Source organism: Micropterus salmoides, unplaced genomic scaffold, assembly GCF_014851395.1.
Source record: "Micropterus salmoides isolate LMB-PRFRI ecotype aquatic unplaced genomic scaffold, ASM1485139v1 Ms_hic_scaffold_6, whole genome shotgun sequence".
NCBI classification, from domain to species: Eukaryota; Metazoa; Chordata; class Actinopteri; order Centrarchiformes; family Centrarchidae; genus Micropterus; species Micropterus salmoides.
In genome coordinates, this window is record NW_024044348.1 from 2,337,818 (window position 1) to 2,364,907 (window position 27,090).

The 27,090-nt window shown below is 42.8% G+C and overlaps 1 protein-coding gene across 1 annotated transcript; it reads left to right on the plus strand.

The window, feature by feature from the left end:
* The first annotated feature begins 286 nt into the window (after positions 1-286).
* On the plus strand, positions 287-27,008 carry LOC119890524 (NACHT, LRR and PYD domains-containing protein 12-like). Its single transcript, XM_038701839.1, has 13 exons — positions 287-392; positions 7,225-7,335; positions 10,094-10,204; positions 10,737-10,815; positions 10,987-11,209; positions 20,089-21,862; positions 21,967-22,140; positions 22,240-22,413; positions 22,518-22,691; positions 22,774-22,947; positions 23,034-23,207; positions 25,362-25,535; positions 26,785-27,008. Exons 1-13 carry the CDS (start codon positions 379-381, stop codon positions 26,855-26,857), a joined length of 3,429 nt encoding a protein of 1,142 aa, XP_038557767.1. The 5' UTR covers positions 287-378; the 3' UTR covers positions 26,858-27,008.
* Positions 27,009-27,090: the final 82 nt, after the last annotated feature.

Sequence of the window (27,090 nt, forward strand, 5' to 3'; positions counted from 1 at the left end):
AATTCCTCAGAATTGCAATTTTTAAAATATATCAAGTTGATATAGACAATGTTAATATAATTAACCTGGTTGGTGATTAATTAATTCAGTGTAATTTATTGGCATGAATGTCAGGTGAACAATATTGCCAAAGTTTCAAGGATAATAAGATGAGAAAAAATACAATACATAAAATTCAACAGTCTGTGTTTGTGTGTGTGTGTGTGGTATGTCTACTGTATATAATTCAGTTTAAGTAAAGGGCTTTGTTCTAAAGTCTTCATATGTGCGCTGAAGCAGGAAATATTGCTCTCTCTCTCTCTCTGTGGTTATTTCCTGTTGTTTCAGTCGTTTGTGAACTTTCACTCTGTCCCTCGTGGTGATGCAGATCTTGTCTCCATGTTGAAGGTTTGGTAAGTGACAGTTTTCAGAGTTTAAAGCCTCTCAGCTGCTCTCTGTTTCCAAGCTGAAAATTTAGACGTTTGTGCTGAAGGGCTCAGCTCGGTGCTAACAGTTACCTAGGCCATTTTGTTGCCTATATTTATTAACATCTAATCAAACTGTTCCCATCAGCAGTAAGCTGAATCAGCTGTTAGCAGCTCCTGGTAGCAAAACTTAAACATGAATATTCTCGGGCAGGTTCTGCAGCATCTTTCTCAGATTTCTAAGTGGATTTCTGGACGTTTCTTCATGACGAACAGAGAGATAATGATTTAATGTGTTTCATGTCTGTGTGTTCAGATTTGACTGAGTTATGGCTCAGAGGATTGTTATTTTTGAGGCCTTCTGGCCCCCGGGGGAGCCGCCTGTCATGCGTTCAGGCACAGTGTTGAGTAAAGGTCACTAGCAGGGCCCCGTGTTGACAGCTGTGTTTAATAAAATAAAGTTACATCAGACAGACTTAAAAACGTGGCTGAAACGCTCCTGTGTAGATATACTGTTATGGACATATGACTGTCCACATGAAACATTACTGAGTATTTTTCTTTCAGTTCAACAAATCAATATTTAACAAATCAGGCTAATTCTTGTGACAAAGAGTCAGAAATAAAAACATAAGTAAAAGTGAAATAAAATCAGAAATTAAAATAGAAACTATGAAAGAACATTTAAATTACAAAACCCATAGTACACATACATACAGGACTTTGACCAATGTTGTTCCTCTGCAGTACTGTTTCAGGTTACACAGTGGCGTGATTACCTGCAAACCTGTAAGAGAAATATGATAATACCATCTACTATACACAGTTTACACCAGAATAAAATATAATGAAGTACATAGTGTTTGTTTGTATTGTTATGACCTGGCTCAAAAGGCCACAACAAAAGGGAGACACCATGGTAAACGGTTAACATGTGTTTATTTAACAAAAATAAGCCAAATCAATAGTTACTTCAAATTAACATAATTTATGTATGAGGTATGTAGACTGTGGTTTCAGTAGTGTCTGTGCAGGATGATGGTTGCATGTGTGGAGGTGTTGTAGCATGCAAACAAAACAAATACCACAACGCAACCAAAGAAAACCAAACTCCCGCAGGGAGGTCTGACCTGGTCTTGACAGCAGCCCCTTGCCGAATGAGAAAACAATCCCAAATACTCTAGGAGGGCAATTAGCCCAGGTGCCCGAGCCACTACAATCAGCCCCTCCTCCACAAGAGAGAGAGACAGGCCACACTCGCTCGTGACCCCACGGGGCGTCACAGTATTAATATAGATATGTGATAAAACAATAACATAGTTTTCTGTATAGTGTAATAAACATATTATATATATATATATATGTATTAATGTGGAGAGGCGAGGTGTCGGTTGAGCTTGGTGATCATTCTGGAGGCAGCAGTTTGCTGTTGAATTACATTGTGTTCTGCTGAGAAGTGTTTCTCATGTTTTGTCCTCTCCATTTCTGTCAATGACTGGAGACGAAATGTTAGAAAGAGTTTAGATGTTGCTGTTCCACCTCAGATCCTTTGATGTAATCATTGTGTTTTCACTTTCTGTCTCCTCAAATCAACCATCAGCTCCTGAGTTTTGCTGATGTTGAGCATGTATGAATCCAAAGAAGGTTAAAGACACGGGCAACTGGACTTGGTTGAAGAAACCTAGAAGACGTTTCGTCCCTCATCCAAGAGACTACTTCAGTTCTGACTGACTGGCAGGGAAACTCAGCTATTTAACCTCTGTGGGATCGTTAGCTAGGATCGTCGATACCGCTGGTTCGTTGGTGCTCCTGGCTGGACAGTTATATCAAGTTCACACTAGAAGATGTCCAGTTTGGCCTTCCTGCACTGGACCAATTGAAGAGGACAGACCTGCAAATTGGAGGATACAGTATGCACCCAGTGGAGCAAAAGCTAGGGGACATCTGAATCCTGCTGTTTGAGGACAGAGAGGAGGGGGAACGGGAAGCTCAGAGGTGAGATCCACGACTCTTCTCCATGTCAGAGCTCACTCAAATCACATCATTGCAGTCACCGTTTGAAAGCCTCAATCAACAACTGTTTATTGCAGTCACTTGTCACTTTCCTCATGTGTTACACAGACACACCTGCTCACCTGATTGCACTTGCATCATCTTGTCACAAGATCGCTGACGTAATCTGCACTCTGCGCATGCGTTGGCGTCTGTAGCCACCTGTCGGAAGCTCCGTCTTGAACCGGACTCTTATCCAGTTTTAATCCACTTTTTTCGTTACATTTTTTATATCCTTTTATTTAACTTAACTTTATTTAAGTTTTACGTGGGTTAAGGATTTTAGTCATCCGACATGGATTTTAAGATAGATGACCGTAAAAACGCGATCAACGCTACTGATCGCAACAAAGCTCCGGTGACTATGCTAGCCGAGATAACTCTGCCCCATGAGGACTGCTCACTCCTTAAGAAAGCGAACAAGAAGATTGCTGACCTTATGGAAGACATCCGACGACTTTCAGAGGAACTCAAAGAGAAAGATTCCCTGCTGACTGGCTTTATGGATGTAGCTTCAGTACAAGCCAAACAGATTGTTTCTCTTAGCGCAACCGCTAACATCCAGGACACCGTGTTTTGGGACCCCTCTAGTCTTCCCAGGCTTTCATCCTGCTCGACTCCGAAGCATCAGTCAACCTGGGCTGAAGTGGTGGTCCGTGGCTGCAAGAGAGGCTCGGATGGGGCTGCCTCTCCTCCGGACATCGGCCTCTCCAACCGCTATGCAGCCTTGTCTAACGACACTCCGGTCCATCCAGCGGATTCACCTGCGGCTTCGAGTCTCCCTGATACGGATCTCTTTCGGCGCACAGTGCCTGCCGACACTGTTGCATCTCCTCCACCAGCTACATCTCCTGCACTGGGCCGCCGGTCTGCCACCGGGCCTGATCGGCGGCCGTCATCCCGGTCAAAAACCTCCGCTTCCCGACGTAGGATCCTGAAGGAGGCTGTGCTCAGACGCTCCGGAGGCCGTCTCTACCCTGCACCGTCGGGTAGCCCTTCTGTCAGGTCTGTTACTGCTACTCCAACACAACACTCAACAGCTCACACACTCCATCCTCAGTCCGCACGCAGTGTTGAAGCAGATTCTGCTCAGTCCTGCTCTGGATCCACACAACCAGCATCTCCTCGTCCTCTTTTCTCCCCAACCACACTAATAATTGGTGACTCCATAACCAGAAACCTCCGTTTCTTTAACGCTACCACTCGCTGCTTCCCTGGTGCCACCACGGCTGACATTTAAAAAAAACTCCAGGACCTGATGCCGTCGCTCCTGTCCTCCATCACAAGAGTGATAGTCCATGTGGGAACAAATGACACAGCTCTTCAACAGTCTGAGCTGACAAAATTAGATTTTAACCGTCTTCTTAACTTTTTAAAGCAGTGCGGAAAGTCCGTTTTTATCTCTGGTCCCATTCCCACAGTCGGTCGCGGTGCTGGCCGCTTCAGTAGACTCCTTGGCCTCCACGACTGGCTCCAGTCCGCCTGCAGGGCTCACCGTGTGTTTTATGTGGATAATTTTAATATTTTCTGGCAAAGAATGTCTCTTTTTAAGACAGACGGACTTCACCCAAACAAACGGGGCTCAGAAATGTTAGCTGCGCACATACAGCATGTGGTGCGGTCCACACATGACTTACGTGAATGACTAATCATTCATGCAGCACACCTGGACACACCACCGCTCACTGAACAGATCTCTGCCTCACTGCCACAAACAACTGTCTCCACCTGCTGGCATGTAAAGCCGTCTGCTCCCAGCGCTGTTCCACAGACTTCTATTCCTGTCATCATCACGCATAGACCAGTAAACCGAAATGTGCACATCCACACAGAAATATTAGTAATCTCTTAAGGATTAGGACAACTGCACCAACTCCAGCACCCAGAACAAACTCATTTAAAATGGCTCTCTTCAATGTGAGATCACTTTCAAGTAAGACTTTTATCTTAAATGATTTTATCTTGTCTGCAAATCTAGATTTTATGTTTTTAACTGAATCCTGGTTGCAAATGAATGACTATAGCCAGCTAGCTGAACTGTTTCCGCCTCAATATGATTGCTTTAGTCAACCGAGGGTCAGTGGTCGTGGTGGTGGGCTAGTGAGCGTGTATAGGAAAAATTTTAAATGTCATCAAGTACGCTGTGATGAATTTAGCTCCTTTGAAGTTCTCACTCTTAAAGTTGGAGGGCTGCAACCTATCATATTTGTTATAATTTATCACCCCCCAAAACCGCCTGGAGGAGTTTTATCAGAACTTCCTGAATTTTTATCTACTCTGGTTTTAAATTATGACAGAATTGTTCTTTGTGGCGATTTTAATATTCATGTTGATGACCCCACCAATGTTAATGCAACTGACTTTTTAAATATGGCCACTTCTTTTAACTTCAAACAACATGTCAAAGGGCAAACACATAACCGTGGTCATACACTGGACTTGGTTTTTACCCTGGGTGTCAGCATTTCCTCTGTGGAATTAGTGGACATGACCATATCTGACCACAGATGTATTGTTTTTAGCTGCGATTTGCCTGTTACTCATGCCGCCTCACCAAGCTCCGTGTGTTGTCGCATCTTTAATGAACAAAGTGTTTCAAAGTTTTGCGCAGTCTTTCAGAGCCAAAGCCAACACCTGTCTGATTCCAACACCAACAATCTGGTTGATCACTTCAATCATATCTGCTTGTCGTCACTAAATATTACTGCTCCTCTAAAGGTTAGGCCTACGTCTAAAGCTAGTAAGCAACCCTGGATAAATGACAGCATTCGCAGCCTAAAAAGGGAATGCAGGAAAGCAGAGCCAGTTAACCAGTTAACCAGTTTTATCCCATCGACTTGTCTGAGCTTTTAAAAACAATATCACAAATGAGTGTGTCCTCCGGCCCACTTGATGTAATACCTACAAAGTATTTACTAAAAGTAATAGATTCTGTTGGGTCCCATTTGATCTCTGTTTTCAACAGCTCCCTATCTACTGGTTGTGTCCCTGATTATTTTAAAACGGCTTGCGTGAACCCACTTTTAAAGAAACCTGGTTTAGATCCCTCCCTCCCACAAAATTTTAGACCAATTTCAAAACTGCCTTTTATTGCAAAGATTCTAGAAAGAATTGTGTCCAAACAGCTGCTCACTGTGCTGGAAAATAACAAAATATTTGAAAAGTTTCAGTCTGGTTTTAGGAAGAACCACAGCACTGAGACTGCCCTGCTTAAAGTCACCAATGACCTTTTAATGTCTGCTGATGAAGGCATGTGCTCAGTCCTTGTACTCCTGGACCTTAGCGCTGCTTTTGACACCATTGATCACAACATCATGTTAGACAGACTGAGGCACTGGGTGGGGATCTCTGGTACTGCCCTAGAATGGTTTTCATCCTACCTGTCAAATAGGAAGTTTTGCGTGTCTGTAAACAACTATGTCTCTTCATTCTGTCCAGTTAAATATGGTGTGCCTCAGGGGTCGGTCTTAGGACCCATTTTGTTTTCCTTGTATCTGCTTCCCCTTGGACATATTATCCATAAACATGGCATTTCTTTTCATATTTATGCTGATGACACACAAATATACTTGCCCGTCAGATCCACAGACCCTGGAATGCTGAGTTCACTTAACAACTGCCTTTGTGAGGTTAAAAAATGGATGTCAAATAATTTCCTCCAGCTGAACTCAGACAAAACAGAAATCCTGGTCATCGGGTCCCAGCAGATGGCAGTATTTGATTTGCCATCTGCTGGGACCCTAGTAAATCACATTAAGCCTGTGGCAAAGAACCTTGGTGTTTGGTTTGATAGTAATTTAAATTTCGAGCAGCACACCACAAAGCTTGTTCAATCATGTTTTTATCAACTTAGAAATATAGCTAAAATTCGATCTATGTTAACTTTTAAGGACACCGAGACCATTTTACACGCCTTCATCTCATCACGCCTGGATTATTGCAACAGCCTTTTCACCTGTTTAACCCAAAAATCTATTGATCGACTCCAGACTGTCCAGAACTCAGCTGCCAGGCTTTTAACCAGAACAAAGAAATATGACCACATTACTCCTATTTTAGCTTCATTACACTGGCTCCCAGTATGTTTTAGAATTGACTTTAAAATTCTATTGATCACTTTTAAAGCTCTTCATGGCCTTTCGCCTTGTTATATTTCTGACCTTTTAGTCCCATACGCACCAGCACGTACCTTGAGATCCTCGGGCAGAGGTCTGTTGTCTGTTCCAGAGTCTCGACTGAAAACTAAAGGGGACAGAGTGTTTGCTGTCAGGGCCCCGAGGCTCTGGAACAGCCTGCCCGAGGAAATCAGGTCGGCTGAGTCAGTGAACTCTTTTAAGTCCCTTCTTAAAACATACTTTTATAGGAGAGCCTTTCCCGATCTTATTTCACTTTATTTTATCCCTTTTATTTTATTGTATTTTACTAATTTTATATAAATTTTCATGCTCTTATCTTTTTTTTGTATTATTCTTTACACTTGTTAAAGCACTTTGTAACTTGTTTTTGAAAAGTGCTCTACAAATAAGGATTATTATTATATCTGTCACTGAGCTATTGATTAACAGCTTCCAATAATCAACTACGATCTCTCCTAATGAACACACTCCGGCGACTGAATATTCAGCTAATCAACTAAGATGAGATGGCATCTCTCATTTTTCACTCATCCTCTGTCTTCTTACTGATTTTCTGTCTGCTTCTAAAAACTGGTCAGAATAAATCTTTTTCAAGTTTAAACTCGTTCATTAGTCAAATGTTTGTTCATCAGGATGCAACGACAGAAACCAGACCCTCCTGAACCCAGCTGTGTGTCCCTGAAGAGTGACCAGTCTATGGGTCGTTTTGATGAATTTAAGGTTGGACAACCCGCTGATGGAAGGTAAGAATTTTAAAACTGAACTGTTATTATGTGACTCTCCTGAGAAGTGTTACGATGGGTGGCTGAGTTAAGCAGGTTGGAGGACCCAAACGCAGGACACAGAGTGGAGCAGGTATAGTTTGAGGGTTTTAATTAAACAAAAGGTGAGCACACTTACAAACTGACTGGCTGAAAGACTAAGTCCAAAACAAAGGTTGTCCAACAGAAAACCAAAACGAGCAGGGAAACACGGAGACACGACGAGTGAAGCTGACGACACAAGAAACACACACTGCAACTCAGGGTGACAACATACAATGATCCAACCAGGACAAGACAGAAACACCAGGTATATAAACAGACAGGGACTAACGAGCAGGGCGGGAGCAACACAGGTGAAAGACATGAGGCTAACGAGGCACAGGTAGGGAGAGAGAGAGCAGGGGAAAACAGAGACAGACATGCAGAGGGATCACTGGGGTAACAGACATGACAAGGGTTACCGAACACTAGACGACAGACAAGACAGAGACGGACATGAGTGAACCCCAAAACACAACAGACTATATAACTGATACTGGACACAGGACAGAACCCAAAACACTAAGACATAAACCGAGACACAGAACGAGGAGCTAAGACACAGAATACAGAGCAGACCAAATCACAATAATACAAACAAGGACCAGGAATGAATACCAACACATGAACTAAGGACATGCAACTAAACTCAGACTCCCAAACAAGACACAGACAGGATCATGACAAGAAGAGGAATATGACAAAAGAAAATAGGATTAACTGTAAAACGCTGAATATTGTGGACACACACAGACGGCATCATATCGAAGACGGCACGCTAGCATGAGCTCATCACTTCAACTAACTCTCAGAAGTGCAACCACATGGGAGGAGCGCTTCCCATGTGAGGGTAGCCTCCGTCAGACCCACTTATTAGAATTGGATTTAGTGATGAAATAACGTATGAAAACTGTAAAATATAAAACTTTCTGTTGCTGGCCTCTGTCTGGCCAACAAGGATGACACAGTGAATAATGACAGTTCTCTCCAATCAGCAGTCTGCTGTGTTTTCCCGTTACATTTTAGTATCGCCTCAGCTCGCTTGGAACCTCGACAGGGGTGATATGAAAAAAAGTATCTGGTAGCAGGTACAGGTGCAACTTTTCTACAATGGAAAACCAAAAAAAGGCGAGTAGAGTTGAGGCGAGGCGAGCTGGAAAAGGCGCTTTTCATTGCTGATATTTCTGTCAATTATTTCAACAATTAATCAGTTAAGTAGTTGTTTGGTCCGTAATGTTCTGTTCTGTAGAAAATATTCACATTATGTAGTTTTTTATCTTAAAATAACTGCTTCAAAATACAGTTACCCTAACAGAGTGAATGTTGTCTGTCATTGCCGCTCCAGCTTTCTTTGGCTCTATGGAAGAACCCTGGACAGGATTTCTGTTACGAGAACATTGTAATGCTTTACGGCATCTCAACACTTCAGCAAAACTCTTTAGCAAGCTAGCAAATTTATAATGTTCAGTGTGAGTGAGCTAGCTCAGTATTCTCAGTATGGACATCATGGCAGAGGCGGAAGAGACCGAAGAAGGCGTTGGAGGAAGCAAAGATGAGAAAAAAGGAACCGGACAAGAGTAAATAGGGGGCTGGCTATTACTGGTTGGCGTGAGCTAGCAGAGCTGAAAGGATGCAGGACAAACGCAGAGCAGCCCTTCTTTCTGTTGGACTAGTCAGTAATAACATATTAGCTGCTAGCTGTGTCAGATATTGTTGTGTTTGATGTTTGGTTGTTAGCAAAGTTGTCTACTATGGAAGATTTTATCGGACTTTAACATTTGTAACCCACAGAAAACAATCCACAAATGTGTACTATGATGCATAAATATTTCAATATCTACTTCCTTTTTACACATTTGTGGAATTTTGTCCAATATGTACTGTATCTGTAAAAAAAATATATAAACGAATATCTGACTACCCAAATCATGAATTTTTACATTTGTATTCATGTCCACAAAACAAAAAAAATATGTACAAGTTACTCTGTACACACATATTTTAATTTCACATACAAAGTGTTATTAACGCATTTGTGGATCTATTTTTACAAACAAACAGTTTTTGCATAATTTGCAGATCACGTTACATTTGTAACTTTTGTAAATTTTGTCCACTCTGTACCACAGACATCTGTAAATGTGAGAGCAGTTTATTAGCTACACCAGCAGGTGGCGGTAGCAACATTGCCTCCCATGAGTTAAGTAAGAATATCCACTGCAGTACCCAGGCTCATCTGTAGGAGACAGCAACTACAAATATTAAAGTCCAATAAAATCTTCCATAGTCCACTTGCTAGTTTTTGATCATAATGTAATTATGTGCACTTGTACAGCTGTCATTATTTTGACAGCAGTGAATTACACTCTGGAACGGTAAGATTAGATTAGATTTTCTATATTCCCTTTTTAGGAAATTTATTTCCACCACACATACACAGTCTCACACATCTTATGATGCACCAAATCACACAAAAAATACATCTTACAAAATGTTGCTTTTGTCAGAAAATCTGATAATTATAATTAATTAATTAATTAAATCGTTGCAGCTCTAAGTATCAATACTTAAGACAAAACTTAGTATTAATAATATCCTGCACATTCATGAATTCAAACTTGTGAGAATCTGGTCAAACCTGTTTTATTCACTTTTAAATAACATTTCATTCGTAGTCATTTGTATTTTTTTGTATCAGGATACAACAAGAGAAACCAGACTCTCCTGCGCCCAGCTGTGTGTCCCTGAAGAGTGACCGGTCTAATGGTCATCTTCTTGACTTTAAAGATGTACAATCTGCTGATGGAAGGTAAGAATTTAAAACTGAACTGTCATTATCTTACTCTCCGGGGAAGAGGAATCCCGTCTTGGTCCAGAGCTTCATAGTCTGTTGTAGGACTGAACAGTAGACCGTTTCAGCAGTGACATCACAGTGTACACCTGCTGGTTCAAAACTGATGTTATTGATCTCAGGTTTGATAAACTGAGCAAACAGATGAATGAACAGGGATGATTTTTTCCTATGGGCTATAGCATTTTTTATCTAAACTAAGCGCTCCTATTTTTCTAAAATTGTTATGGTAAACTGACTGCACAGTTTATCAATGTGTTCCCTGAATTTATTTATATCTGCACACAGATTATTCTTTCCAACCATATGACACCTAGAGTGATCTAAACTGTTCAGATGATTGTGATTAGTTTAAATATATTTAGGCTGCACAGCTGTTTTCTGGTTGGAAGGTTGAAATGTGAGCAAGCAAACACAAAAAAACAAACCCCACCTGAAGTAAGTCATATTGAGTCCTTAAAATGTTTTAAAATTATTTTTTTCCCCACAGACTTCAGCAGAAGAGCTCAGAGGTTCCCAGTGATCAGTCTGCCCAGCAGCAGCGAACAGACCTGAACTCCACATTTATGGTGTGTTCATCTACAAACACACTATTTTACTACAACTATCAACCACAGATGAAATGCTGAACTACCATTCACATCCTAACAGTCTCCATTTTGCTCTGCAGACTGACAGATGAATCACATGTTGTGTTCTAGCAGTTTAAATCTAATGTTCAGTTTATGTTTCTGTTCCAGCTGCTGGAGGAGAAGATCATCACTTTTGTAAAGAACGAGCTGAAGAGTGTCCAGAGGATTCTGAGTCCAGATTACCCAGAATGCTTTGAGAGTCTGAGTGAGGATAAGGAGGTGTTGGACAGTGAGGATGAAGAGCAGAGGAGCAGAGAGGTCTTTATAAAGATCGCACTGGACTTCCTGAGGAGGATGAAGCAGGAGGAGCTGGCTGACCGTCTTTGGAGCAGTAAGATTTTAACAGATTTAACATGATGGAAAGAGGAAATGGAGGCAACATGGGAAAGGTTTACATTTCAAACGCATCAGATCAGTGGCTGTTTGTCTTCCACTGATGAGCTGTGTAAAACTGTTGGAGGAAAAAAAATATACAGTAGGATTTTTGTCAGGGCCAATTCTGATTATTATTAATCAAGGAGACCGATGACTGATAGTTGCAACCGATATACATTTGCATTAAACATTAAAATTCTGGTGTCAAAATTAAGAATAACACAAACTCCAACACAAAACTTTAATCATATGTTTAATTACATTTATTAGCAGTTATCAATTTACATGTTCAATCTTTATAAATAATAAAGTCAATGAATCAGAACAAGGACACAGGGTGTCTAGATAGTTGGCATCTTCACTGTCCAGGGATGGATACCCCAGAACGCACTGGTGCGACAAGGTTTCCCTGTCTGCTGCGGCTGCTGTTGGGCTGGCCGTGAAATTTGCCGTGGCGTGGGGACGCTCTCTTCCAGGGAGGCGGGGCGTTCAGGAATTACCCACTCCCGGGCCAGACTCTATGGGTCTAGCCGCTGAAAGGCAATGCTTGGAAGGTCAAGGTCTCCAGCAGGATGTTGTACGCACCATCCAGGGAGTGAGAGCGGCGTCCACTTGGTCTTTGTACCGTGAAGTGGGATGCATCCCAGCGCTGGTGTGGCTCAAGGTTTGGACCCTGTGGCCTGTCCCCTGGCCTCGGTGCTTTTGTTCCTTCAGCTTCTGATGGACAGAGGGTTGGCTTTCAGCGCGGTGAAAACCTAAACTGCTGCCATTTCATCCTGCCACGAAGTTTTCAGCAACAGGACGATGTTCGCTCACCCACTGGCGAAGTGTTTTTTGAAGGGTGCCCCACAACCCCTCAGTTGAAATTGGCGCCCTGACCAGGGCCCCCTTCCAGCCAGCTAAAACCACCTTGCTTACAGCGCTAACATCTGCCAAGAGGATCAGCGATCTGGCAGTCCTCTCTGTGGCCCCATCGTGCCTCAGGATCCAGGGTGACGCCAGCTCTGAGATTCTACCTAACCCTGCCTTCATGCACAAGAATATCACCAGCTCTTTCAGATCGAGGGTGATTACTCTGGCTGGTTTCTCACGCCTCCTCAAGGGACAGAGGAAGATGCTATTGTCTGACCTTCTCTGTCCGGTGCGCGCCCTGTCATTTCATGTTGCGCAGACGGCGGCTTGGTGCCGCTCTCAGCATCTGTTAAAATAATTGGTCCCTGGGTCCCCACCTGTCTGCGCAGTGTCTGTCGTATTGGCTGTGTGAGGGGCGCATCAGGGCGCACTCCACCAGAAGTGTTTCCTCGTCTGTGGTGGACTGACGATATTTGCTTGGCAGCCTCTTGGTCTTCCCTGTGCTCCTTCGTCTGTTTTTAACTGCAGGATGTCTCCCATTTCTCTTTGCTCAGCGTTCTGTCAGAGTGATACGCACAGTGTGTGTGATGCAGAGGGTAAGACCATGGTTGAGGACCACACCACTGGTGGGCGTGAACAAAGCTGTTCAGGTCTGTGCTTAATGTTTATGCTTATTAAAGAGGTGTACTGATGAAGTATTAGCTTTTTACTAGTACCAGTGCTACTGGTTTTGCTGCACTTACAGTAACACGCTTAGTTGTCGTTAATTTCTGTAATCTCCGCTAATCTGCTCTCTGACTTCACTCCGAGTTTGTGTGTGTGTGATAGCTACATCCAGAGCACAGCCTGTATAAAAGGAGTGGAGGTAGCCAACGTGACGTCACCCCTTGGTTTGTGGACTACTGTTTTAAAGCCACGAGTTTGGCATTTTGGCCGTTGCCATCTTAATTTTTTGCAATCAGGTACTGGACGTGACCATATTTGGCCATGACGGTAGAGCCAGCTAGCTTAGGTATCTAGGTGCATCTGTAATATATGTTAATTGTGATATTCATCGGGATGCTAATTTTTGCTAGCAACAAATAGTAGTAGAAAATGAACAGCCAACTGCTAATAAGCTTTTTCAGTAGCGCTGGTTAAATGTATACAGAGCAGCGGATAAGAGTCGCCTCTATCCTGATTGACAGGTCGCCATGCTAACAACTTGTCAATTACAAGGTAGCTCCGCCCTAAAAATAATTTTTCATTGAGGTAAAAAGGTGCCGCAATCACATTTGAAGAAGTTACTTCCCCAAACAAAAACAAAGAGGGAAAACTAGATCATGACTCAGCTGGGATGATATTACATGAGAAAAGTTGTTCTACAGGAGAAATATATCTGAAAGCAACACAGAATGACTGAGAGCTGCACCGTATCATATTCTGTTATAGCTAGGCTATAGAGTTTGAATCTGCCACCTGAATTTTGGGTTTCTCTCTCTCTCTCTCTCTCTCTCTCTCTCTCTCTCTCTCTCTATATATATATATATATATATATATATCTCTATATATATATATCATCAGAATGCTGTAAAAAATTTTCATATAATTAAGCTTTAAAGATTTCTTAAAAATAGTGTTAAAATCTTGTCCCCCCTCGATCTCGTGAACCTAATCTTGAATCACATCTTGTGGGTTAAGTGTCTTGTCTCACCCCTACTAGTGACGCATGTCAGGGGGCATCCGAACATTGAATAGTTCCAGCACTGAGCCCCATTCATTTTCAGTGTTTTCAAAGGACGCTTGCCGGTAAGTTGATGAAATAACAGCATTTTTTTACATTTTAACACGTTAGCTGATCTCTTGTGAATCTAATCAATAGTGGTATTTTATGTATCGAGCTTTAGTTAAGGTTTATCGGAAGATATTAACTAAGTTAGATAGAATGTAATGTCAGTTACAAAGTTTATCTTGCGCCGGTAGTTGTAAGGTTACACATGATTACAATGAACGGGAGCTATCTCAGCTAGTTAACATGGCTAGCTTGTATCTAGTGAGGTTAGTAAAAAGGTTAGTCCACAAAAATTTGCGGTTTGGTGGTTTGTGTGAACAAGGTGGCCTGGGGTTGAGTCTGCATTCTTGTGCCAGTCCACCCCCTGATCATCAGCATAAATGTGGATGAGTACAGTAAAAAGAAAGTCTAACTGCAGATAGATAATGACATGTGAATCCATGGGAGACTGACTTTAATGAAACCAGTTATCTACAAAAGATCCAAAAGGTGAGTTATGTCCCTGTCAGACACAGCTCTCTGTGTCCTCCAGAATAAAGAAGAGTTGAATCAGTGCCTTTCAGTGTCATTCTCAAGTACCTAAGGAGGTGTCTTCCATTTTTACCTTGGGACTTCCAGCCCATACTCCTGGCAGATTTCCTGTAAACTGTGCCTGCTACCTGGTTATGGCTTTCCATGTACGCTGCCTGCATCTTACACCCTGCTGTTATGGCAGTGCTGTTTCAGGGGCATCCTTGCACAGTCTGGTAGACCCCATCCTCTATTGATCTTGTACTGAGTGTCTGTTTGTTGTGCCGCCATGATCAGTACTTTAGTCCAGCCTTTTCGAGCCACTGGTAGGATTTCTTGATATCAGAAACTCCTTCACGCAAAAAGTGAGCTCTCAAAAACAAGGGGAAAAAGCATTAAAATAAGGGAAATATTACTTAAAATAAGCCAAATTATCTGCCAACAGAACAAGAATATTTTACTTGCTACTTAAGGACAAAAAAAAGTGAAATTCTCTAACATAAAAGCCGCCTGATAAGAAATATCTTGTCAGACAAAAAACAAGTGTATTTTGCCTTCAATTAAGATAATTAATCTTACTAAGATTTTAGTTTTTGCAGTGTATCTGTCTGTGGTACATGCTGTGCAGTGGCTTGTCCCTCCATGAAGGCTCTTTCTCCTTCTTGTCCTCATCCTGCCGAAGTATTCTTTTAGCCCTTCATCTTTGGGGGACATCTTCCTGATGTAATCCTGTAATCTTTGTTGTTTCATCCTGGACAGTGGTGTGACACTGACTAGCACTCGGCCTCCCTCACTCCCCTCAGTGTACAGTCTCAGGGTGCGGTGCTGGATTTGGGGTGAAATAATCCATGCATTGTGAGGAGCTTCCTTGTCTTGATATCAGTGCCCTCTATGTCCTCTTTTGGCCAGTTTATATACTAGCAGGGTATCTGTTGACTGGCGTATGTGTTTATGGCTTGGATCTTGTTCTTCCCATTCAGCTGACCAGCAAAACCTGCCTTACTCTGTGTAGGTATTTGGCTGTGGCGGACTTCCTTGCTGTCTCCTCATTGTTTCTGTTAGCTTGCAGGACTCCAAGGTATTTGTAGCTGTCCTGAACATCTGCAATGTCGCCTTCTGGTAGTTCAACACCCTCATTTCTGAATTTTCCTTGTTTTGATACTCTCCGACCACACTAACAGTTCGAATGACATTCCAATGTCGTAGCGTAGATCCTGGTTGTGTGGATCAGTGAGTCAATGTTTCGCTCATTCCTAGCACACAGCTTGATGTCATCCATGTTGAGGAGGTGACTGATGGTTGTTCCACTTCGGAACCGGTATCTGTAGCCACTCTTTGTGATCTGGGTGAGGGTGTTCAGGCCTATGCAGAGCAGCAGCAGGGATAGTGCATCACCTTGGTATATGCCGCACTTAATTGTGACTTGTGCAGTTGGCTTTGAGTTGGCTTCCAGACTTGTTTTCCACAGCCCCAATGAGTTCTTGATGAAGGCTATTAGTGTCCTGTTGATCTTGTACATTTCCAAGCATTCCAGTATCCATGTATGTGGCATTGAGTCGTAGGCTTTCTTGTAGTCAATCCAGGTGGTGCACAGGTTGGTCTCAATTGACTGCTCTATTGGCCAGTAGCTGGTGCTTGGTTCCCCTGGTATTACTGCTCATTCCCTTCTGGGCTCTATTCATTTTTGAGCCATGTGCCTACTCATCTTAGCCTCTAGGATGCCTGACAGGACCTTCCATGTTGTGCAAAGGCAGGTAATTGGCTCGTAGTTAGATGGGATTATTCCCTTCAGGCGATCCTTCATGATCAGGACTGTCCGTCCTTGGGTTAACCATTCTGTGTGTGTCTCATCCATCAGCAGTTGGTTCATTTGTGCTACCAGGTGTTCACCGAGTGCAGGTAGTTTCTCCAACCAGTAGGTATGTATTATGTCAGGACCTGAAGCTGTCCAGCTCTTCATACCTGACACTCTTTCTTGGATGTCTGCCATTGTAATGGTTACTGGATCTTGTTCTGGGAGAGAATGCTGTGACCTGTTCTTAGATCCACTAGCCACTTAGGCAGGACCAATTCTAACAGTGTTGGAGCCCTATGCGAGATTTGAAATTTGGCGTTTTTAGGAAATTTATGGGGTAATTTTCCTGAAATGTAAGAGCATTGGTTTAGTTTAAACAGTGGAAGGGACAAATAAAGAGGGTCTGGTCTCCCCTGGGAAATTTTGAGCATTAAAGACTTAATTTCTTGCATTCTTCTGAATATTTCTGTACCAGTTTATGGGTACTCTCCATCTATATAAAGCGAACACAATATCCAGGCAGTTGGTGAGAATTCAAAATGTTAAAATTTAATAGAATATAATGCAGTAAGGCTTTCAGGCATTAAGCAGCAATTGCTTATTATGTTTTATCCTGTAGCTCAACTTTTCTAATTTAATAAAATCCCTGTTGAGTCAGTACACATGCTTAGCCTTCCCTTCTCTTTTGAGTCTCCGTTTGCGGAAATAACCTCTTTTAATATTCCTACATTGGACCTCTTCACATCAATGATAAATTAATAAATTTTCATTCACTTATAAACTCCTGGACATTAATAGCTCCTGTGTTTCAGCAGGTTTTCTGCTCATATTCAAAACTTTATGCACATTCAGAAAATCTCCCATAGTTTTCTGTGACATGTCCAGAAATAAATCTCAATATTACGAGACTAACATCATCATTTAATGAGAATTCATAATATTTTTAATTCTACTTGGCCTCTACTCTGCTGTGCATTACGTTAGACCATTAGACCGACACAGTTTGGGACCGCATGCTGCATGTGAGACCAAAACCAACCGAAAACACGACTGTTCAGGCAGAAATCTCACCACAAATCCACACGTTAACTTCAGCAGCTCCGATAAAGTGCAGCTCACAGTCCAAAACAGAATGCTGCACTTCAGTTTTAAGACGTTTATGTTGCAAAACTCTACCAGTTACGTTACTGTCTGGACTCTCAGTGCGATGTGCACATGATTAAAATTATCAGTGTTGCATCAGCTGGGCGGAGTTGATTCACGCAGTTAAAAATCTTGCGGGGCCCCCAGACATTTTGTGCCCTAGGCGACCACCTATGTCACCTATGCCACGGGCCGGCCCTGCATTGAGCATTTGTGTTGTATCATGTCTCCTTCTCCCATATGTTCTTCCAGGACTGTTCAGTCTCAGCCGCGGGTGGATCTGATCTTGTGTTATTACCCTGCCACTGAGAGTACACTTTGGATGGTTCAGTGAAGAATATCCGGTTTATTCTCCTGGCTTTTGCTTCTCCTTTGAATCTCTTTATGCGGGTAGCCAGAGCGGTGAGTCTTTGTTTGGCAGTCTCCGGTGCGTCAGGTATAAACGGCTTGTTGTATTTCTTAGGTAGCTCCTTCCTTGCATGTTTCAGTAACACTGAGAGCTGACTAACCTACCTCTGTGTTGCCTTGATCTTGGCCTCTAGCCTTCTCCTCCATGGGGGATAATGCTCTTTGTGGCTTATGGTGTTCATCTTATAGCCAAGCATCTCTATGATCACTGTTACTGTGGCATATATCAGCTCATTGGTCTCGGTTATGGTTTTAGTAAAGATAGTATTTAGAGATTTTCAGAGGCTACTTTGTCACTCAGCTTTGGCGATCTAGATTTTTCTACTTGGTCCAGCTTCATCATAATCTTCAATCTCAGGTCAGTCACCACAGGCCGGCCAAAGCCCCAACCACCACATCACCTAGTGACAGAATGGCGGGACACCCCTGACAAGGTCGCTGGACCTTTTGGGGCTTGACCTGACCATTAACACGTGGACTGCCCTGACTTCTCACTGGAACATAAGGCACTGCCAGTATATGTTCCCCCTCTATACCCAGTAGTCACCAGATCTTCACTTTTCAGATCCTAGGTTGCACTATGCATGCAGCCCGACATATCCAAGAGATAGAAACGCACAAACGCCATTGTGCAGATCTCTTCAACATCCAAGCCGTCCAAGCCGGTATTACTCAGATCTTCAGGCGTGTTTGGACTGCACTGACTGGGATGTTTTCAGGACTGCTACTAACAATCTGGAAGAGCTTACAGAGGCTGTGACGTCCTACATCAGCTTCTGTGAGAAACACCTGGATACCAACACGCTTCACGCTTCACAGCCAAACTCAGACAGCTAAGGTTGGAAAAGGATGAGGCATTTAAGAGTCGGACTGAGCCGGGTACAGGGCGTTAAAGTAGAGGTTTAGCAAGGAGGTGCGAGAAGCTAAACAGCTGTATACAGAGAGGCTAAAGAACGGTTTCTCAGCAAACAACGCCACTTCTGTCTGGAGGGGGTTCAGACAGATATAAACCAAAGTCTCCCCACTCTATCAGGAAGTCAACAGGCTATTCAGGAGGAAGAAACCCCTCAAAGCAGCTAGGCTGGGCTGTGTCTACCCTTCCACCCTTCATCCCTGTTCCAAAAAACCAAGGACCACAGGACTAAACCACTACAGGCCCGTGGCCCTGACCTCTGTGGTTATGAAGTCCTTTGAACGCCTTGTGTCGTGCCACCTTAAATCCATCACATACCCACTCCTGGACCCCCTGCAGTTTGCCTACAGAGCTAGCAGGTCTGTAGATGATGCAGTAAACATCGCCCTTAACTACATCCTCCAGCACCTGGACCCAGTAATCTACTCCAGGATCCTGTTTGTGGATTTCAGCTCTGCTTTCAACACCATCATCCCGGCCCTGCTGCAGGACAAGCTCTCTCAGCTGAACGTGCCTTACTCCACCTGCAGGTGGATCACAGACTTTCTGACGGACAGGAAGCAGCATATGAAGCTGGGAAAACATGTCTCTGATTCCTCTTCTCTCTGTACACCAACAGCTGAACCTCCAGTCACCAGTTCAGCTCCTGAAGTTTGCAGATGACACCACCCTCATTGGGCTCATCTCTGGTGGGGATGAGTCCGCCTACAGGTGGGAGATTGACCATCTGGTGACCTGGTGCAGCCAGAACAGTCTGGAACTCAACGCTCAGAAGACAGTAGAGATGATTGTGGATTTTAGAAAGAGTGCAGCCCCACCCTCCCCCATCATCCTGTGTGACTCCCCAGTCCATCGCAGGGTCATACATAGACAAACAACCACTCATGCTCACACTCACACCTAAGGACAATTTAGGGTAACCAATCAACCTAGCCTGCATGTCTTTGGATGTTGGGAGGAAGCCGGAGCACCCGGAGAGAACCCACGCAGACACGGGGAGAACATGCAAACTCCACACAGAAAGGCCGGGGCAACCGGGGTTTGAACCCACGACCTTCTTGCTGTGAGGCGACATTGCCGCCTCATTGTATATTCCATATTTCTACATTTATTTATGTCAACTGGATGTTTGTCTATGTGTAGAACCTTATCACCAAAGCAAACTCCTCGTATCTCTAAAACACTACTTGGCATTAAAGCTCCTTCTGATTCTGATTTTGCAGTTTCACTCATGCCTGAAGTAGGCAAGTAGCATTAAGGACCTTGCCATGTATTTGTGTGTGTGTTCTACGGATTGTTTTAGCTTATGTTTAGGGAAGGATAAAGGGGTACACTAGCCATAATAAATAAAATTCCCAATTATCAGTGATGTTATGTTTTAATGTCTCTCCAGTTACACTTCAACAGAATTAATTAAATCCTGAATCTTGTTCATTTTTTCAGGAAATATTGCTGCAGTGTACCCACGTAGACTCAAGTCTAACCTAAAGAAGAAGTTCCAGTGTGTGTTTGAGGGGATTGCTAAAGCAGGAAACCCAACCTTTCTGAACCAGATCTACACAGAGCTCTACATCACAGAGGGAGGGACTGCAGAGGTCAATGATGAACATGAGGTCAGACAGATTGAAACAGCATCCAGGAAACCAGAAAAACCAGAAACAACCATCAGACAAGAAGACATCTTTAAACCCTCACCTGGAAGAGAAGAACCAATCCGAACAGTGATGACAAAGGGAGTGGCTGGCATTGGGAAAACAGTCTTAACACAGAAGTTCACTCTGGACTGGGCTGAAGACAAAGCCAACCAGGACATACAGTTCATATTTCCATTCACTTTCAGAGAGCTGAATGTGCTGAAAGAGAAAAAGTGCAGCTTGGTGGAACTTGTTCATCACTTCTTTCCTGAAACCAAAGAAGCAGGAATCTGCAGGTTTGAAGAGTTCCAGGTTGTGTTCATCTTGGACGGTCTGGATGAGTGTCGACTTCCTCTGGACTTCCACAACAATGAGGTCCTGACTGATGTTACAGAGTCCACCTCAGTGGATGTGCTGCTGACAAACCTCATCAGGGGGAACCTGCTTCCCTCTGCTCGCCTCTGGATAACCACACGGCCTGCAGCAGCCAATCAGATCCCTCCTGAGTATGTTGACATGATGACAGAGGTCAGAGGTTTCACTGACCCACAGAAGGAAGAGTACTTCAGGAAGAGGTTCAGAGATGAGGAGCAGGCCAGCAGAATCATCTCCCACATCAAGACATCACGAAGCCTCCACATCATGTGCCACATCCCAGTCTTCTGCTGGATCACTGCTACAGTTCTGGAGGAGGTGTTGGAGACCAGAGAGGGAGGAGAGCTGCCCAAGACCCTGACTGAGATGTACATCCACTTCCTGGTGGTTCAGACCAAACTGAAGAAAGTCAAGTATGATGGAGGAGATGAGACAGATCAGCACTGGAGTCCAGAGAGCAGGAAGATGATTGAGTCTCTGGGAAAACTGGCTTTTGAGCAGCTGCAGAAAGACAACCTGATCTTCTATGAATCAGACCTGACAGAGTGTGGCATCGATATCAGAGCAGTCTCAGTGTACTCAGGAGTGTTCACACAGATCTTTAAAGAGGAAAAAGGGCTGTACCAGGACAAGGTGTTCTGCTTCGTCCATCTGAGCGTTCAGGAGTTTCTGGCTGCTCTTCATGTCCATCTGACCTTCATCAACTCTGGTGTCAATCTGCTGCCAAAGGAAGTGTCAGAAAGCAAATCTACAGATTTCTATGAGAGTGCTGTGGACAAGGCCTTACAGAGTCCAAACGGACACCTGGACTTGTTCCTCCGCTTCCTCCTGGGTCTTTCAGTAGAGACCAATCAGACTCTACTACGAGGCCTGCTGATACACACAGGAAGTAGCTCAAAGACCAACCAGAACACGGTCCAGTACATTAAGAAAAAGATCAATGAGAATTTGACTGTAGAGAGAAGCATCAATCTGTTCCACTGTCTGAATGAACTGAATGACCGTTCTCTAGTAGAGGAGATTCAGCAGTCATTGAGTTCAGGAAGTCTCTCCACAGCTAAAATCTCTCCTGCTCAGTTGTCAGCTCTGGTCTTCATCTTACTGTCATCAGAAAAACATCTGGACGTGTTTGACCTGAAGAAATATTCTGCTTCAGAGGAGGCTCTTCTGAGGCTGGTGCCAGTGGTCCAAGACTCCAACAAAGCTCTGTACGTGCACACTACTATTTAGTTTAATTGTGATTGTCTTTATAGAAAAAATACTGAAAATTATTGTTTGTATTTTCTCTCATGGATTGCCGATTAATCTTTAGGCTGAGTGGCTGTAACCTCTCAGTGAGAAGCTGTGAAGCTCTGTCCTCAGTTCTGAGCTCCCAGTCCTCTAGTCTGAGAGAGCTGGATCTGAGTAAAAACAACCTACAGGATTCAGGAGTGAAGCTGCTTTCTTCTGGACTGAAGAGTCCACACAGCAGACTGTCAGTTCTCAGGTTGGTCTTCAGCTATTTGAAAATGATGACCCTCTGTGCTGATATTTACTTTATATAGACTATTAATTATTGAATGGACTGACTGAAAATCTTTTTTAGGTTAAGTGGCTGTAACCTCTCAGGGAGAAGCTGTGAAGCTCTGTCCTCAGTCCTCAGCTCCCAGTCCTCCAGTCTGAGAGAGCTGGATCTGAGTAATAACAACCTGCCAAGTTTAGGAATGAAGCAACTTTCTTCTGGACTGAAGAGTCCACACTGCAGACTGGAAACTCTCAGGTTGGTGTCCAGTTATTTGAAAATGATGACACTCTGTACTGCGCTGATATTTACATTATATAGACTATTAATTATTGAATGGACTGACTGAAAATATTTTTTAGGTTGCGCGGCTTTAAACTGTCAGAGCAAAGCTGTGAAGCTTTGTCTTCAGTTCTCAGCTCCCAGTCCACCAGTCTGAGAGAGCTGGACCTGAGTAACAGCAACCTGCAGGATTCCGGAGTGAAACTGCTGTCTGCTGGACTACAGAGCCTCCACTGCAGACTGGCAAATCTCAGGTTAGTGATTCATTTGAAAATGATGAGCTTTTACTTATGACTGAAATGAATTATTGAATGTACTGACTAAAATCCTTTTCAGGCTGATTGGCTGTAAACTGTCAGAGAAAAGCTGTGAAGCTCTGTCTTCAGCTCTCACCTCTGAATGTTGTAGTCTGAGAGAGCTGGACCTGAGTAGCAATGATCTGCAAGATTCAGGAGTGATGCTTTTGTCTGCTGGACTAGAGAGTACATTCTCAACACTGGAATCTCTCAGGTTGGGATTTGTTAATATTTATTTAGCAAACGTTTTTTATAAAGATGTTTGAACAACGAATCAACTAACTGTAAATCCTTTTTTAGGTTTAGCGGCTGTAAAATATCAGCGAGAAGCTGTAAAGCTTTGTCCTCAGTTCTCAGCCTCCAGTCTTCTAGTCTGAAAGATCTGGATCTGAGTAACAACGACCTGCAGGATGCAGGACTGAATCTGCTGTCTGCCGGACTGGAAAGTCCACACTGTACACTTGAAACTCTCAGGTCAGAATTCAGCTGTTTGTTAAAAGTCATATGGCAAGTTAAACATTGAGGCTTTTTAGTCATGTTTCTGTTTTTTTATTAAATGTCACATCAATATTGTACTCATAACTTTGTGCCAAGAACTCAAGCACAAAAAAAGTCTTGTTCTAGTCTTACAAGGAACCCATATAGTCGCTCACAGCAGGTAAGGGAAACCCCCATGACCACTCCAGTACTCCCTTACAAAGGTAAAGACCTGGGGCCAGGTGAAGAAAACTCAGGGAAAAACTGGGAAATATGCATAAGCATTCTTTTTATCAGATTAATAAATTTGCATGTATACATGGTTCAGTTTTAAATATCTGTATTCTGGAACTGGTTTAATTTATATGGCACATAAAAGAATTTATAAACGTGCTTTTTTGATTTTATAGAACGCATCACATCAGTGAAACTGTAAAATAAAATAAAAACTAACAAGCAGTGTATCACCATATCACGTACAGCTGTCTAGAACTGTGTACGCTGGTCTAAAATCTGTGCAACATATTCACATTTCACATTCTCACCCAAAAAATATTTTATGAACACCAGTCTGTGTGGGAAATGCTGTATGTATGTTTTGTGCAGACATTTTATTCATACATCTGGCCCCTGTTCCACTTTTCCACAACACGAATCAAATCTACATTGCTTCTGAATCCAATTTTGGAAATTTGACTCTAGTCTCCTTTCCAGCATAAGCTGTGTGATACCCATTATTTAACCACCTAGTCCCCAGATCCCCGGATATGTCAAGGTAAACCTCATCTGCCTAGTGCCTTGCCAAATGGGGAGCTTTTTAACTAGCTCAGTGACCTCCACCAAATAAATAGGTTAGGTTTCCACTGAGCTCTCCAATGCTGCCTTCTCTTGCTTAAGACTTCCTTAAAAATGTTCCTTCCACAGTGTCTCCATTGAAGGTCCACAGTTTCCCCCACTGCCATGAAAATTCCATGAAAAGTCCTACCACCTTGCGTCCCAGAACTGTTGACACACGTTGTCACGTTTTGGTGGTTACTAAAGCTGCGAGCCCCTCTGGCCTCCCAGGAGCTGTTTGCTGCTTCAGCAGACTCCTGGACCAAGCAAGTCTCATTCAAGAGCCTGGCAGCGTGGCCCCCACTGACTAAACCACAGCTTTGCACAGCCTTCACCACAGTAACAGCTTTGAACATGGCCAACTTGGACTCTATGCCCTCAGAGGTCAAAAATTTATGACATGTTGCCTCAGCCAGAGGTGCCTGCCCGAATGGGTTTAATTGAACTTTCAGAAGCCTCCACTATCCTTGGACTTACCACCAGTTGTTGATCAGTTGACAATTCTGCTTCTCTCTTTACGCAATTATCCAAGACAGAAGTCTGATAGAAAAACAGATCAGTCGTCAGTTCCTTTAAATCAGGGGTCTCAAACTCAAATCATTCAGGGGCCACTTTGGTACATCTCATAGGAGGGCCACAATAGCATTAAAGTACTCCACGAAAGCAGAAGAGAAAACAATCTCACACAGATATTTGCTTCCAAAAAAGTACATTAACTGACTGAACACTTTGGACAGTTCTAGGAAGGATGGAGATAAGTGAAGTCTCAGAAATGGTCCAATAAGATCTGCTTTTCCCTGTGCCTCCCTGAATGTGGATTTTAGTTCACTGTTACACTGCAAGTCAAAACGTTCCATTTGCAACAGACAACGTGACATGTTCATATTTCAAGGACTTGCTGCACAGTGACTGTGTATAATGCAGTGCAACACAACTGCTGCACCTGCATTTTCCTCTTCTAAAGTTCTTTGTACCAGCGCGATCGGTCTGTTTTTTCTGCCTGACATAGATGGGGATCCGTCAGTAGTAATGCCTTCCAGTCGGCATCATGGTAATCCAGTCACTTCGAACTTCTCATTAATACCCCTGATGAAAACTGTGAGCATAGTCTTGTCAGTTTTATCTGTGATTTCATCGAGCGCCACCGAGTATGTTGCATATCTGAATTATGAAATCTCCATGTGGTGTCCTCTCCAGGACCCGAACGAGTAACCTCAAGAAGGCCAGATACTCTGACCTTCTGTTCGTTGAAGAAGTACAGACAACAGTTAGAGCCCTCCTCTCAGCAACTCTCTCTGTTTGTGTGTGTGTGCTTAGTCTGTCGGGTTGTCAGGTCACAGAAGAAGGCTGTGCTTCACTGGCCTCAGCTCTGAGCTCCAACCCTTCCAATCTGAGAGAATTGGACCTGAGCTACAATCATCCTGGACACTCAGGAGTGAAGCTGCTGTCTGCTGGACTGGAAGATCCAAACTGGAGACTGGACATTCTCAGGTATGGAAAAATGGGCAGTCAGCAGCAGCTCTTACTCTGACTAAACGAGGAGCTCTGGTTCATGTATTATTGGTGGATAGGAGTAACGGTGTATCAATAGGGTATATACAGGAATCCTGAAGTAAAATTCAGGACCTTTTAAGACCTTTTTCCAGACCTTTTAAATATATTTTAATACCGCAGCTCCACTTTGAGTTGTAACCGGTTAAGTCAGCCACAGGGTTTTTTTCCTGCATATGTGTGGTTGTTTAAGGCCAAATCAAAGTATATTTGTATTTATGCGATCTGTGTAACGGTGCCAAGTTAAAAGGAGTTAGTTAGCATGCGCTGGCGAGATGGGCTGGTGTCCTCTAGAAAAGGAGCAGAGCCAAGGGAGAGAGGAGCTGAGATGAAGAGAGTGGAAAACAATACTACAACAACTATAACTTTAGTAAAATAGATTTAAAATAGAACAAGGGGAAAGTGTTGCTTTGGGGAAGCTCTACCCACAACCTGGAGGATATTCTAACATTAATATTATATATATATATATATATATATATATAATATAAATAATCACCAAAGCAAATTCCTCGTATGTGTAAAAACTACTTGGCAATAAAGCTCTTTCTGATTCTGATATGATATATCATAATAATTTCATATAGTGTAGTAATTTTATATAAAAGTGTAGTCTATAACTTACCACTATTATAATATTAATTCAGTTACAGAAGTTTCATGTTTGTGGGTTGTTTTCTTTAATCAGTTCCTTGTGCAAGAATAATTAATAAATTTTTTGTTAAATAAAGTACTAACTTGTTGAATAGTCATTATCATTTGCATAACAACAATTCAACATTTGGAAATTTTGTTGTAGCACATCAAACCTTTTTTAATGTGCTGCTCTATCCAGGCTGTGATTGATCTGCTCACAAAAAGTGACGCTGATGAGCACATCGACTTTATGAAAAGTTGAACATGTTTCAACAAAAGGCTAAAAAGCCAGCTAGTTAAACCCAAACGCTGCTTGTCTTCTGCCTGTTGTCTTCTGCCTTACTGCCTCAGCTGCAGATGACGCAGCTCTCTCTTGCTTTTGTACAACGGGCTACTCAAGGGCCCACAAAATGTCTACAAAATGTAGCACCTTGTGAAAAAAGGTATTTAAAAGTCTTAATCGCCTTAAAACTTTAAATACTTTTTAAGGGCCTTAATTTTAGCAAAACGGATTTATTACCTTTGATAAAGCTCACTTTGTTTCTTCCTCCAGGGTGGACCACGGTGGAGTGCAGAGACTGAAACCAGGCTTTAAGAAGTGTGAGTGTGTTTTTATCATTGTGTAATAAACAATAATGTTTTTTAATTGAATTCATGAGAACAAAGCTGCTACACTAGATTTTTGTTTTATTTTGATTAAAGGACAATAATGAATGTCTTAAGAGTTTCAATAAGGATTTAGCTTCTGTGTTTGCCAGTGTGGCTGGAAAGATGCTGGAATGAATAAATGAAAGAAGGCTCAATGGAGAGTCACACACAGAGAGTCTGTATTACCCACAGAGTACCTTCCTTAGAGGGA